At 40.1% G+C, this 13,401-nt stretch overlaps 1 protein-coding gene across 5 annotated transcripts in view; it reads right to left on the bottom strand.

Annotated features, from left to right (window-relative positions):
• The window catches only part of LYN (LYN proto-oncogene, Src family tyrosine kinase), a 48,761-nt gene that overhangs the window by 5,467 nt on the left and 29,893 nt on the right, over positions 1–13,401 (bottom strand). For all 5 annotated transcript variants that reach the window (XM_021386281.1, XM_021386277.1, XM_021386282.1 and 2 more), the window contains exons 9-12: positions 10,970–11,152; positions 9,975–10,051; positions 3,582–3,735; positions 420–551 (exon numbers count right to left, since the gene is read on the bottom strand). In XM_021386281.1, coding sequence (XP_021241956.1) covers positions 420–551; positions 3,582–3,735; positions 9,975–10,051; positions 10,970–11,152 — 546 coding nt within the window. The remainder of the gene's footprint in view (positions 1–419; positions 552–3,581; positions 3,736–9,974; positions 10,052–10,969; positions 11,153–13,401) is intronic.

Here is a 13,401-nt window from a genome sequence, read left to right as displayed (position 1 = left end):
GCTAACACTGACAAAATATTCAAGTCTATTTGCTTGTGAAAACATACTTTCTTAGTACTTTCCAATATTACATCACAAAAAGACAGTAGCTTACATAGCAGCATTAAAACTCGTACTGCATCATCTCTGTAACTGTGCTGCTGACTATACCATTGGGACTTCTGACTATTACAGCAGTTCAGCAGTAACTACTAAACATATACAAATGACTCCTCATTTAGGGTGCTATTAGTTCACTGAAATTTACCCAAGAGAGGCCCATGGCTTATGCATGTGGTGATTATAAGTTTTCAAAACACGAACTTTACCTGCTTGATGTTTTCCACACTGTCAAATGCCAGCTCTCTCCCTGGGTATTTTATTTGCCTTTTAACACTGAAGTGTAAAGACAGAGAAATAGTATAAACATATGTCCATACCTGGATAAGGAATCTTTCCATATGTAACGATTTCATACAGGAGAATCCCAAATGACCATACATCTGACTTAATAGTGAAAGATCCATAGTTTATCGCCTCTGGTGCTGTCCATTTAATAGGGAACTTTGCACCTAAAAAGCAATGCATTTTCAATCAGTCAAAGGCAAATTTAAATATTGAGTCACTGGAAAGTTTCAAGAGACTTGTCTATGGTATCCCTAGATCAGCAAAGTTACCAGCAACTCCTTCCGTCCAAGAGTTACCAACAGGCATGTGCTGCAAGACACATGTTGCCACACTGACTGTCCTGCATTAAAGGTGCAAATAAAGCGAACAAAGTTATGTAGGTCACTCTAAAAGTAATGCCTCCTATTTATTTCCATGGAAACTACAACAGACAGAACATAATAACACTGCTTGACAGAGGAAATTCTCAGCTGTGAAACACTGTTTTTCATCATAGTTACCACTATCAGCTATGTATTTTTGCCAGTGATGAGCAAGAGCCTGTGGCTATGCTCATTCAAATCTGCACCAGGGGACATGACCCACTGTATCACAGCTGCTATGGTGGTGTCATTGCTAGGAAAATGTTGCCCACGGAGTTTATCTCTCATTGGCCAGAGCAGACGGAAGTCAGAAGGCACCAAATCTGAGGTACTCAGTGGGTGTGGTAGGACAGCACAGCCAAGACTGGCAGTGTTCTCCATGGTCTTCAAACTGGTATGAGGTCTGACATTATTGTTTTACAAGAGAAAAGTTGTCGTCTTCTCTGGAAGTTTGAGCCTTCTGCTTAGTGAGCGTCGTGATGAAGTGGTCAGAGTTGATGGTTTGTCCGGGTTCCAGGAAATCCAGAAGGATCACTCCTTTCCTATCTCAAAAAACAGTGCACATCACTTTTTATGTGTTGAGGGATTCATCTTGAACTTCTTCTTCAATGGAGAATCCACAAGTCGCCACTCCATGGACTGCCATTTTGATTCTGGCTTATACTGGTGACATTACAATTTGTCACTGGTAATGATACAATCCAGGAAACTGTCACCTTCAGCCTCCTACTGGTTCAATAGGTGTTGGCAAACTTGCATACAGTGTTCTTTCTGTTCTATGTTAGCACTCACAGGACTTGCCTGGTGCATAGTTTGCAATATTCCAACATTGCCACCATTGTTTCCAATGCACTCAAGGTGGTATTCAGCTTTGTACACAGTTCCCAGGTTGTAATCCTCCAATTCGTGTGGATGAGCTGATTGAGATGCTCTTCATTTTGTGATGTGATGGCTATACATGAGTGTCAGGAACATGGCTTGTCCTTCAAATCACTGTCACCGCTGCTGAAATGCACCACCCATTGCCTCACTGTGCTCACACCCACTGTCTGGTCTCCATAATCGCTCAGCAAGTGTTGATGAATGCCATTTTTTCCACATGGAGGAACTGAATGACACACCTTTGCTTCATCTGCGCTTCCACATCACATGCCATTTAGTCAGACTGTCCCTCTGCTGCCATCTGTCACACAACAAAATGTAATGGAACACTGGTGGGAAGGTTCAGCCTCTACTGCCATGCCATCAACATCTGCCTCTGACATTGTGGGCCAACATAATGAAACAGGTGGTATTACTTTTGGATCAGACCTCGTATATGGCACTTTTTGCCTCTCCAGTATTGTTAATGTTTTGCTACGATGGCAGTAAGCAGTCTCCTTTATGCCCAGTTGTCAGGGGAAAGAAAAATCTTAAAATTCCCATCAGCTGGAACTCACAAGACTTTAACTTTTACCAATCTAGCTTCAACATGCATTTTAACATATTTCACATTCAGTCATTTCTAAACAGCCACAGAGGTGTTAAAGGTGTAGCAAGCATACCCTAAAATACTGTCATATCTAAATAACTGATTCCAAAAAATCCCACATAAATGCAAACTCCCTCTGGTAAAACAAGAAATGTTCATTCAGCCTTCACTGGGGAATATTACTTCAGACAGTGAATAGTAATCTGAACGGATTCTATTCATGCTATTTTTAACCGGCGCTGTCATTCTGGCACAAAATACCAGGTAAGCCAGGAAACTTTACTGGATACCAGAAATCCCATCGAAGAAACTCAGCATAAGGAACTTACAACATGGAAGGTTCATTTAATTAATATACAGTGTCCAGAGCTATTTAAAAAAGCACAGGTATGGGGTTCTGTACCTCTGAAAGGTGCTTAATCAGACCCTTGCCTTTCATCTCCTACTTAATTTCTGTTACCTAGTGTCTTCTGAACAGCTGATCTCCCTTTGATCTCAACTGTAATGTCTTGTGCCCTTTCTTCCTCATACTTTGATTCTTCCATTCTCACCCTGTAATTCCACAGCGGCCATCCAGTTTGCATGAGGATATGATGTAGCGTCTCTTCAGTAGTATGATTCTCTCTTACCAGTCCTGCCCCTGCTGCAATGTTGCCTCCCAGCTGAGCTTTGGACAGGGGCTCAGCCTTTGAGTGTCTCCCCGAAGAACAGCAGCAATGCTGCTGGAGGTGCAGATCATAGAATCATAGGATCTTTTGAGTGGAAAGGGACCCTTAAAGGCCATCTGGTCCAACTCCTTACAATGAATGGGGACACCTACAGCTACATCAGGTTGGTCAGAGGCCTGTCCAACCTGACCGTGAATGTCTTCAGAGATGGGGCATCCGCTGCCTCTCTGGGCAACCGCGGCTTCAAAAGATAACCAATTTTGGAAAAGGTTCTCCCAGCAACTGCAACTCCTGGGCCTGCTTCCTTTCCATAAGGGAAATGTGGTGCATATGACACTTACGATGTGAAAAGAAAGTAATTCGTATTTTCTCAGCATTTAGTTCAGTGGGATGGAAGCTGTGGATGAATAATTAATTTGTTCAATTTAGAAAAAATGCATGCAGCTAAGCACTCTTAATTTCCTTTAAAAGGAAGAAATTATATATATATATATATATTTTAAAATAAAGTTTTCAACAAGCCTGGGGAGCACAGAAAGATTACTTGCTTCCTTATTCTTTTTAAAAGTTTAAAACGCTGCCTCTAGGAAGTTGTTATGGCATTTTCTGTCCTTGGTGACCATATTATTTTTAGATACAGTCCCACTGCCTCCCAGAGGCTGAAGTTTTAAAAGCAAACATAAAAATATGTACCTTCTCTTGCTGTGTATTCATTGTCTTCAATGACTCTAGCTAGTCCAAAATCAGCAATCTTGCACATCAGTAAGTCTGAAACCAGAACGTTAGCTGCTCTCAAGTCTCGATGGATATAATTTTTTCTTTCTATGTATGCCATCCCTTCTGCAATCTGTAACAAAAGGAACAAATATTTTGGTATTTCAACACCATACAATACCATCAGCAGCCTGGCCCCACTGTTCTTTCAATTACTCAGCAAAGTCACATTCATTTATTCATTACCAGTAGAGAGACAGATGTTCTTTTAAGGTTTGATTAAGCAACAGTGCAAATAGTTAAAAATGAAAATAAACAAACAAAAATCCCCACCAACTATCTAATCACCTGCTATCAGCCTAGGCAATTACGAAACAGTCACTAAGATAGGTCAAATAACTTATGTTTATCTTCACCTGCAACATCACCTACTTGCTCATACATGAGGAGCATTTGGCATCAGCAAGCACTCAGACACTATCGTAGGCAACTTTCATTTGCATTTCATCAAGTTATTTTCCAAATCAAATTAAAGGTGATTAATGACCTCAAAATATACATTGGGATTTTTACTTCAGTGCTTGTCCAGACTGCTCTTTATAAATCCAGTGAAGAAAAATGCATTGCTTTTTTCAGAAAAAAAAGAAACTGAAACAAACAGTTTCTCAACTCAGAGCGGTAAATCTTACATGTAGTTAGTATGCTGTCCAAAAGCTTGACAGGTTCTAGGAAAAAAAAAAATAATGTTCGGGAGCTGTCAATATTTCTCTTCCTTGTGAGATTGCTGGTACACTGTTCCCAAGGCCTGCAGCCTAACCCGTGCTACAGATCCTACCCCAGAATGGCTGGAGGTGACAGGTCTTTGCCATCCACACTGCTTGGGGAACTCAAAAGCTCTCTGATTTGTTAATGAAGCAGCAGCAAAGTAAGAGTCCTTTTCCAGTCCTGGTCCCCACTGTACTCATACATGAGCTCCTTCCTCTCCATCTCAGCGGAATTCAGGTGTATGGGTACCTCTCATTGCCAGAGGTGCACGTTTCAGCTGTGCAGTAAAGCAGACATGAGCACCTGACCAAATTTTAAGCAGTCACGAACACCACTTCTGCTTATCCATTTTTCAAAAGTCCCTGAGGGCTACAACATACGTGCGCACTACTACCACTTACAACACTGAAACCACACTGTCTTCATTCCTCTTTTTCGGCTGAAGCAGTGGAAAATACAGCCACTTTCCCTCACACCTACCACTGCAAGGGTTTTCTCACAAGCCAATAGATGGCCACTTCTGCAGGGCAGACGTTAATTTCACTTATAGAACACAAAGGGGTTCTCACACTAAACCAGGAAGAAACTCTGATGATGAAGAGAGTGAAGAACATCTGCATTTCTTATTTTCTAGAAATAAGTAAAAGGTATTTTTATAATAAAGGAAGCAGCTACTTGGGAATAACTGTCATGGAGTGTCCTGCTAGAGACTCAAAGACCACTCACAAAATGGAAGAGTTGTATTTGGTTCTCTCCTCCAAATGCAATTGCTTGGGTCTGGGGAGGAAGGAGAGGTGAAAGTAAAGGTTTGCTTTAAGATCTATGCTGAAATTGGACCAGCCAGCTTGGCAGGTGAAACTGAAATGTCGGCGAGTGCAAATACAGCAACCATCATGAACTAATCGACTTTCCTCACACTTCCCTGCACATATGCAATATTTGGACTGGCTGCTTGATGGGGAATAAAGAACCACCTCATGAAAGAGAAGGTGGTGGTGGCGTTTAGTTTCCACACCCAGCCAAGCAAAGCCATCAGAAAGCCTGTTTTATTTCTCTTCTTTGTGCCCGAACAATTGAAGACATTATCTGATTAGTCACAAACTAAGAATGTGATAGCAAACAATTAATTATGTTTTCAGCAAATACAAATCACACTTCTGTGATCACACCACAGAGGGCATGACCTACAGTCAGCAAACCACTTAGAAACGCTAGGATAAAACATCCTGACCTTCTCCAGCTCTATTTCATCCATGATTTTAAAACAGAACTCATATAGAAGTGATTACTCTGAGGTGGCTTGGGTAGACTTTTAAAAGGCTTTGCTTTGTGTTGACAGATGCAGCTTTTTATTCTTCACAGGACCTGTACATGTGATAGCTCCAGGTGGAAGCGCGCCCAGCAGAAGCCAGGGAACTGTGAATAAATGCAGTCTCAAAACGCCTACTGTGCTGCTGCTGCCTGCCAGCAGAAACGAACTGTCTTTGAATTGAGAGACTGGGGTATTGAGGAATCCAGAAGTTCTCCAGTTTAGTAGCAAAAAAACTCCAAAAAACGGGATTTCACCTTTTGGTAAACAAGAGCAGAACATAACTGGATCAAAAGGTTCACCGAATTTGCATCATACTGTCTTAGTTGGCCTCATAAAACAGAGGCAAGCGTGATTTCAATAATTGTGAAGCGAAGAACTGGAAGTTCTGTGGGCAAGTTAGCTTTGGGGCAAGACAGAGAATAGCTAGTAAAATCCAGTGTGGCAGTCCCTCTGGTGATGCAATCACCTGGCTTCTGCCTGTAAATGAGAGCAGTCTGCATGCTCTGGCTGCTGCGTTAGCAAGACTGGCAGCATAGCTTGTGAACAACGTGATGAAATCCACTTACGCTCAAGCTCAGAACTGGGAAGCAGCAGCTAAGAGCAGCCCCGCGTTTCTTCAGCCCGCTTGCTGAGCTGAGAAGCAGAGGCAGCAGGAAGTGGAAGTGCCTGTGAGTTGTGTCAGCTTGCGGCCATCGGGTGGAGGAAGTTGCGAGGGCAGCCCATGAGGCCGCCATGCTGCTCAGCTGCCCATACGGGGAGAGAGGCTGACATGTTGGTTCCTGGCCTTGGTTCTGGCATATACTGGAAATGTACAGTTCTGCTGAATTCTGCAGGCGATGCCACAGCCCTGTTCTGTATCAATGCAGACAGGTCGTGGTGAAGGTTTGCATAACTCAGCTTCTTTTAGAACACTCGTTACAGAGACTGCTAGCATTCACTTCTAGGGGCCAAACGTATTTTTGCCAGGGCAGGGCCAACACTAGATTTCCCCGGCCTCTACTTACACACACTAATTAAAGCACAAAAGAGAAACTTCAGCTCCTTTAGGAAACCAAGCTGGACCACCTTCCTAGCAAGGACTTCTTTTTGCCACGTTTTCCACAGACCTATTTTCATCAATTGTGTCTGCTCGCACAGCAAAGAATAGAAATTAAAAAAAAAAATCCAAGTCCACAGCCATACTCAGAGGTCAGAACCAGATTTAAGTCTACCTAAGTACTCATCTGGTACTGTTAAAAATGGAATCAATGCATGTGTATGGTCAGCAAACAAAACAGCAAAATCAGGGTAGTGGTGTAGCAGTATATTCATGGACTTGCTTGAAAGAGATGCTTGTTATTGCCTGTGGGAGCGATCTTTACTTTTTTTTTGCAAAATCAGAATATTTTATCCCTTGTAAACGCAAATTTCTTTCAAGATTGCTGAAGGCAAAGGCTCTGTGAATTCAGGGCCCGGAGCACTGACCAGCTGCTTGGCAAAGAAACACCAGCCCACTGCACTCTTCAGCGCAGTGACAAATCAGCTCCAGAACTGAGTTCACGTTTAAGGGCACTACATTTTGTTCAGCTGCCTGTTAGTCACACAGATACATCCTCCTATCCTCAATCCTTCCTGATCTGACAAGGCCACTGTAAGGTGACAAAGGCCACTCCTCTGGATAAAAAGGCAACATATTATGTGGAAACACATCCTGTCCGTTTTCATACTGCTGACTCACAAGTCCATTGCTAATGTATTGCTCTGCAATGAGTAACTTTCTTCCAGAATTTTTTCTTGGAACAAAATTTTCATGTGCACATACGTGGATGCAAGCAGGCCAGCTGTGTAGCGTGGCTGTGAGCAAGTCAGCCTTCTGCAATACCACACGCTCACAAGGGGAGAAAAGACAATCCTCTGCTACCACTTATTACATTTTGAGTTTCCCCAAGAAGCCAGGATAGGCTGGTAAACTGCCCTACTGGAAAAGCATGGTCAGAGAGCCATGTGCGGCTCACATGCGTGCCACCAAGGAAAAAAAGTATTCCTGATCTCATTTTAGTTCACTGTGGTTTCCTTCCGTGTCTCTTCTGAAACACAGTTCACTGAATTTCGTTCCCCTTAGGCTGTCCAGAGAGGACATCACTGCTGTAAGAACAAACCAATGATCCTTTTACACAAACCAAAGTGCTACCAAAACTAACCAAACACAGATGATGTTCTCATTTATATAATATGGCCTACATTCTTGTAGCGTGTGATCTATAAGTAGTCTGCAGTAAAATAACCATTATCTTAGCAATAGGCCAACATAGTTTGAAAGTACATTAGTCTGATTTTTGTCCTAAGGAACAGGCAATTGAACAGCCAGAATTAGACAGGACTAATGGGACATCTTAGTCGTTCAAAGTGGAAATCCCTGGTCTGAGAACCAAAGGCAGCCTGCAAATCTATCCCATGCTGTCCTGTTTTAAGTTGACGACGTTAAAAGCCTCAAACAAATGTGCTCAAAATACCCACAAATTCCTTCCATATGAAAAATTCCTGTTCCAGTTGGATTTTGTTCTCGGTTCCAAAGTTTTGCTTGGGCTGCAGTCAGAAATCCTCAGAAAGTGTTTCCTGAACATCCCTTTAAGACAACTCTGCAACCCAGTACATGGCTTGATCTCAGAAGTTTCTCTGAATAGTCTACATCTTATGTAAAGAGAGGGACTTCACATACCTGCTGTGCTGCCTAAGGTCCTGCCCTCTGAGCCCAAGTGCAGGAAGAGGCTTTCAAAGAGGTTACTGGCAGATCAGTGACCAGTCACCTCCATTTCAAATGAACCAACCTTCAAAGCTTCGTAAATGACAGTCACTGACCCCTGTCACAATGGAAATGATTTACCCAAGTTTTATGCAGCTACCTTTTCTTACTTTCCAATTTGTTAAGCTTTTTTGTGTTTGAAATTTCTGAAAATGCTGAATTCTTTTAAACAACACAACATCCTCGAGCTCTAATAAAAAGGTCTACTGCACAACCACACGTGCTGACCTTCAGTCTCCCCTCATATCACTCACTAACCACAGATGTTCTTCTCTGCCTTGAATTTTGCCCACTATTTTCAAAGCTACCTAATATTAATCCTTTATTTTTAATTTTTTCAATCTTTTACAGCCAGCATTGCTCATCTCTCCAAACCATGACTTGGAATCAAATGGGCTTTCCGCATCTACAAAGCTTTTATCTCCACTAAATTCTCAAGGATGAATTACCTAAATAGTTCATAATACTTAACCTGTAGCTACACTGAACCAGTAATCACAGTAAAAACAGCTCCTGTATTTAATCTGTTACACAAAATCTGTATTTGAGATATTGAACACCTACATAAAAATGTCATATGATATACAATGTATTTAGCAGTTGTATAATGATCTTATATCAAATGTTTTTATAGTATAAATCACTAATAATTTATTAAATCTTTTTAGGGCTTTCTCATCTTTCCCCACGACTTTGAGCAAGTTAGTATAACAGCGTATAACAGTCTGCAAACTATAACACATTAAAAAAACAGTGGAAGGAAAACCTACCCAAAATGGCTTCATTACATATTAGTAACATGAACAACAACTTTATGTAAATTGTTATTGTGCAAACCCACAATTCTTACTCTATTTTCTATATATCCCGCTGGACATCTGAAGTTTGTAACTATCAGAGGCAGAACACCAGACAGGCATCTGACACAGACTTTGACATACAAGTAACTGTAGTGTCTCTCTTTACAATTTGTTCTTATGATGTGGGATAACTAGTGCATTTTGAAACAATCACTGGTTCATAAGTCAGCCACTAGTACATGAAACATCATTTGATTAGATTTTATTAATTTCACAGTAATTTACCTAAGAATTTGAAACCAACAATACTCTGCAGAAGTTAACAGAGAGGTTTGACTAATTGACCTAATTTAAGAAGACGACACTCCTATTAATGAATCTCATAAGTGCTGACTCTGTAGCACTTAAACTTCCACCTCACAGCTGCTGTGAGAACAGCCTTCCCACAAAGGGAAGTGACTGTGTGCCACTGTCATCTAAGCAGCTCACCAGCAGTATCAAAGAGGGAGGCCTACCTTCACATATTCCCTTTGAGACACTTTTTTTCCTCCATTCCCTTCTTTCAAGTAACCCAATCTATTCAGACCAAAACATATTAGAAAATTATATTCTCCTTTAAAGAAAAACAAAATACGGTAAAGTCTTCCATTGTGAGTTTCAGTCTTGGAGAGAAATAGTCCCCCTCGATTTTTAGCATATTTCTTAAATCTTACCTGAGCAGAGAAGTCAATTAGCTTTGGAAGCATCAATCTACTTCCTTCATCACTCTTCAGAAAATCCAGCAAGCTTCCTGTTACCACAGAGAACAATTAAGTCAGCGCAGCTTAGTATCAGAATAAAGTTCCCAATGAGTACCCTATTTTTTTGGTCACAGATTTTTTTTGTAGTTAGTAGTTTTGATTTATTTTCAAGTTGACCGCAGTAAGATTGTCTCCTTACATAATCTATTAACAGTAACTCTCAGGTCAGAATGTCAGGCATCCAAGTTTTACAATTTTCCTAAGTGCTGAAAACTAATTAGAGTATACCATCGTTCAGTGGTGAATTTGATAATAACCCTCTTCTATGGACTATCAAGAAAGTTCTCTAGGAGAATCACACTTATTAATTCTTTCAAAGTCCTAAGTTCCTGAATTTTAGCTGGTGTTTATGAAGTCATTGTCAGTACTACTTGAAAACAGAACAAAACAAATTAATTAAAAACCACTACTAAGACAATCTGAGAAGGAAACCTCGCTTATCTTGTGTCGTGATGCTCTGCTACAGGTTGTTCTTTTCTAGTAGTGCAGCAATCCTTGCACACATCACTGACTTTATTACACAAACACTTATCAATTCAAGGGCTACACGAGGCAACTTCTAACGTTTTCATTATTGAGTGCCTCGTTACAACACCGGACACAAAAGTTAGGTATTAGAACCCAGAGGAAACAGATTTATTTGAGGGCTATATGCTCTGCATCTGAAACAATTAAAAAATGATACATTTGGGAAATCTGTAGAAGTAGCTATTTCAAAAATGCAACAGGGAATCATAAATCTAAATATTTACCTCTCTTTTAAGACAGATGTTCCTTCACCTTAAATTGGAGCATACAACAGAATAATGCTAAAATCTCAAGTTTTCCTTTTCTGTTCTTTCCTTCTTAAAGGATGTGCACTGACTTATGGGAAGTGTTTACTAAGACAGTGATCCTGTTATTCTCACCTTTTGCCATGAATTCTGTTATTATATAAATAGGTTCTTCTTTGGTCACTACAGCATAGAGCCTAACTAGCTTGTCATGCTGAAGCGTCTTCATGAGGTTGGCTTCCTCCAGAAAGGCTTGCACAGACATCGTTCCAGGCTTCAGAGTCTTCACAGCCACTTTTGTACTATTATGATAGTAACCTGAAAGGAAGAGACATGTTCAGTCACCCTGCTTGGCACAGCACCCTGACCTGTAGGAATCCACAGTGTGGGTGAGGTGGTGAGGTTATATTCCACTAACAGCTACAAGCCCAAGAGCTACCGAGCAGGTGTAGCACAAATACTTACACTAAAATTGCATTTTGTTATTCTGTTTTGCCATCGTGTTGTAGTAAAAACTAATCAAGTTCCTACTTTTTTTTGAATGACTTATCTAAAAAAAAAACCAAAAAACCACCTCAAGAAAGTAAGCTGTCTTACTATGTGCCAAGTTTTCTAAGTAGCCCATGAGAAAATACCTAAACAGTCAAGAGATGTTTTAATGAACGTTCACATAAACTGTCTCAAACTCTAACAGAGGCAATGGACTACTTACAGGATCATGGAATGTCTTTAAATACCATGATTAGACCCATTTTATGCCTGCCTGTCTCATGCTTTTAATCTTTTCTTAAACCCTCGGTACTCAAAACAGAACATTTCAGTGAAGTGCAATCAAAAGAGCATTCTCGTGACCAATAAAGATATGCTGGCAGGACTGCAGCCTTGCAGTGTTCAGAGCCAGACTTAAAACGCACAATTCCTTTCCAGCAAAGCACATGCCAAGAGCAGAAACAACTGCGGCTGTTTCATTTCTCTGTCTAACAAACCTTCTGGTGTAACGCTCTACTTATATAGATAGTAAATAAGTGATAGTAAATAAGAAAGTAGTGAATTATTTTCTGAGCCAAACATTTATTAAACGTAAAATAGTATTTAAAAAAATCAACAGAATAGCAAGAACTGATCCTAAAGTTTATCTTGTAAAGTCTTTTTCTTTGGAAAAGAATAAAAAATAGGCAGAGAGGGACATAAATGCAACTTCTTCCTAACGTTCCAGATTTACAGAACACTTCAATAATATCAAACCACAGCCTTTTGTCCCCTACTGTACACAGTTCAACATTCCAAAAATGAATCTTGGAAGAGGCAAAGCTTCCACGACTTGACAAAACAGTCACACTTCTTTATTCAGCAGCAATCTGGAAGGTATCACCACAATGGATGTACCTCTACATTTGAGCCCACCATTTCTTTACATTATATTTCTTTATATTCTTTATTGCCCAGGCAAAGCAAGGAATTAATTCCAAGATCCTAAGTCATCGCTCTAACCAATATACATTTTATCACCTAATGATCTCTAAAAGAGAGATCATTACCTGACAAAAGCAACTAGATCTGTGACAGAATATTTAACTGTGTGATTATTGAATGTACTTTTCCCAAGCATGGTAAGGTCAAAGCATAATACAGATATGTCTCCTTATGATCTAATAATTAGAAATGACAACAACAGGTCAAATTCTGTCATCGAAGCTCACATATATAATTTCTGTCCACCAAAAAAAAGTTAAATCTCTTTTTGCTTAAAAAGCATAAAGCTTCTTTATATAGCTTGTAATGTTCTATTCCATATCCTGAATGAGAACGTTAGCTCCACTCCACCTTTGTGGAATAATCTGCTAGACATACTAATTAATATCATTACTTCTGATCTATGCTCTTGACATTAACTACATTCACTAAAGAGGTCCATCAGATTACATTGGTGCTTACAGACAGTTTATGTTACTAACAACAAAAACCTCACCCAACGCTAATGTTTTCTGCAGGAAAACAGTCTATCCTGGTCCTATGGGGGCAACAGAAGGTAAAGTAGCATGAGGGCATTAGAGACATTTGATTCTGATCCGTCTCTCATTCATTTATTTCACCAGCTCTTGGGACACACACACACACTCCAAAACAAGCAGTAAGCAATTACATTCTTACTCACAACTAAGACATCTGACATGAAATCCAGATTCTTTGCAAGTAATATTCAAATCCTGTGTGCACTGTAAAAATACACGGGTGATGCTAATGAAATGTACGCACCAGTTTTCCCAGTTCATATTATATGCCTTTGTGTTAATAACAGTATTTCTGCAGTATGGTTTACTCTGATTTTAATAACAGCTGCATAAGAAAACATACCTCAAAATTTTTATTACTTATATTCTAATTTGGGGTTTAAAAATGAAGATTTTGCAACTGAGATGCAAGCAAAATGTGCCTCATTAATAAAATACACTATAATGGCTCCATTTGTGTTGTTAACTTTTCTCTTACCCCTACTTGAGAATTCTATGCATGGATTATTAATGCCACAGAGCATTATGGTTCACATCATATCAGTGCACACTAGG

Source organism: Numida meleagris, chromosome 2 (genome assembly GCF_002078875.1).
Source record: "Numida meleagris isolate 19003 breed g44 Domestic line chromosome 2, NumMel1.0, whole genome shotgun sequence".
Classification (NCBI taxonomy): Eukaryota; Metazoa; Chordata; class Aves; order Galliformes; family Numididae; genus Numida; species Numida meleagris.
The sequence above is the reverse complement of the archived record's forward strand: the minus strand, read 5'-3'. Positions and strand labels throughout refer to the sequence as shown.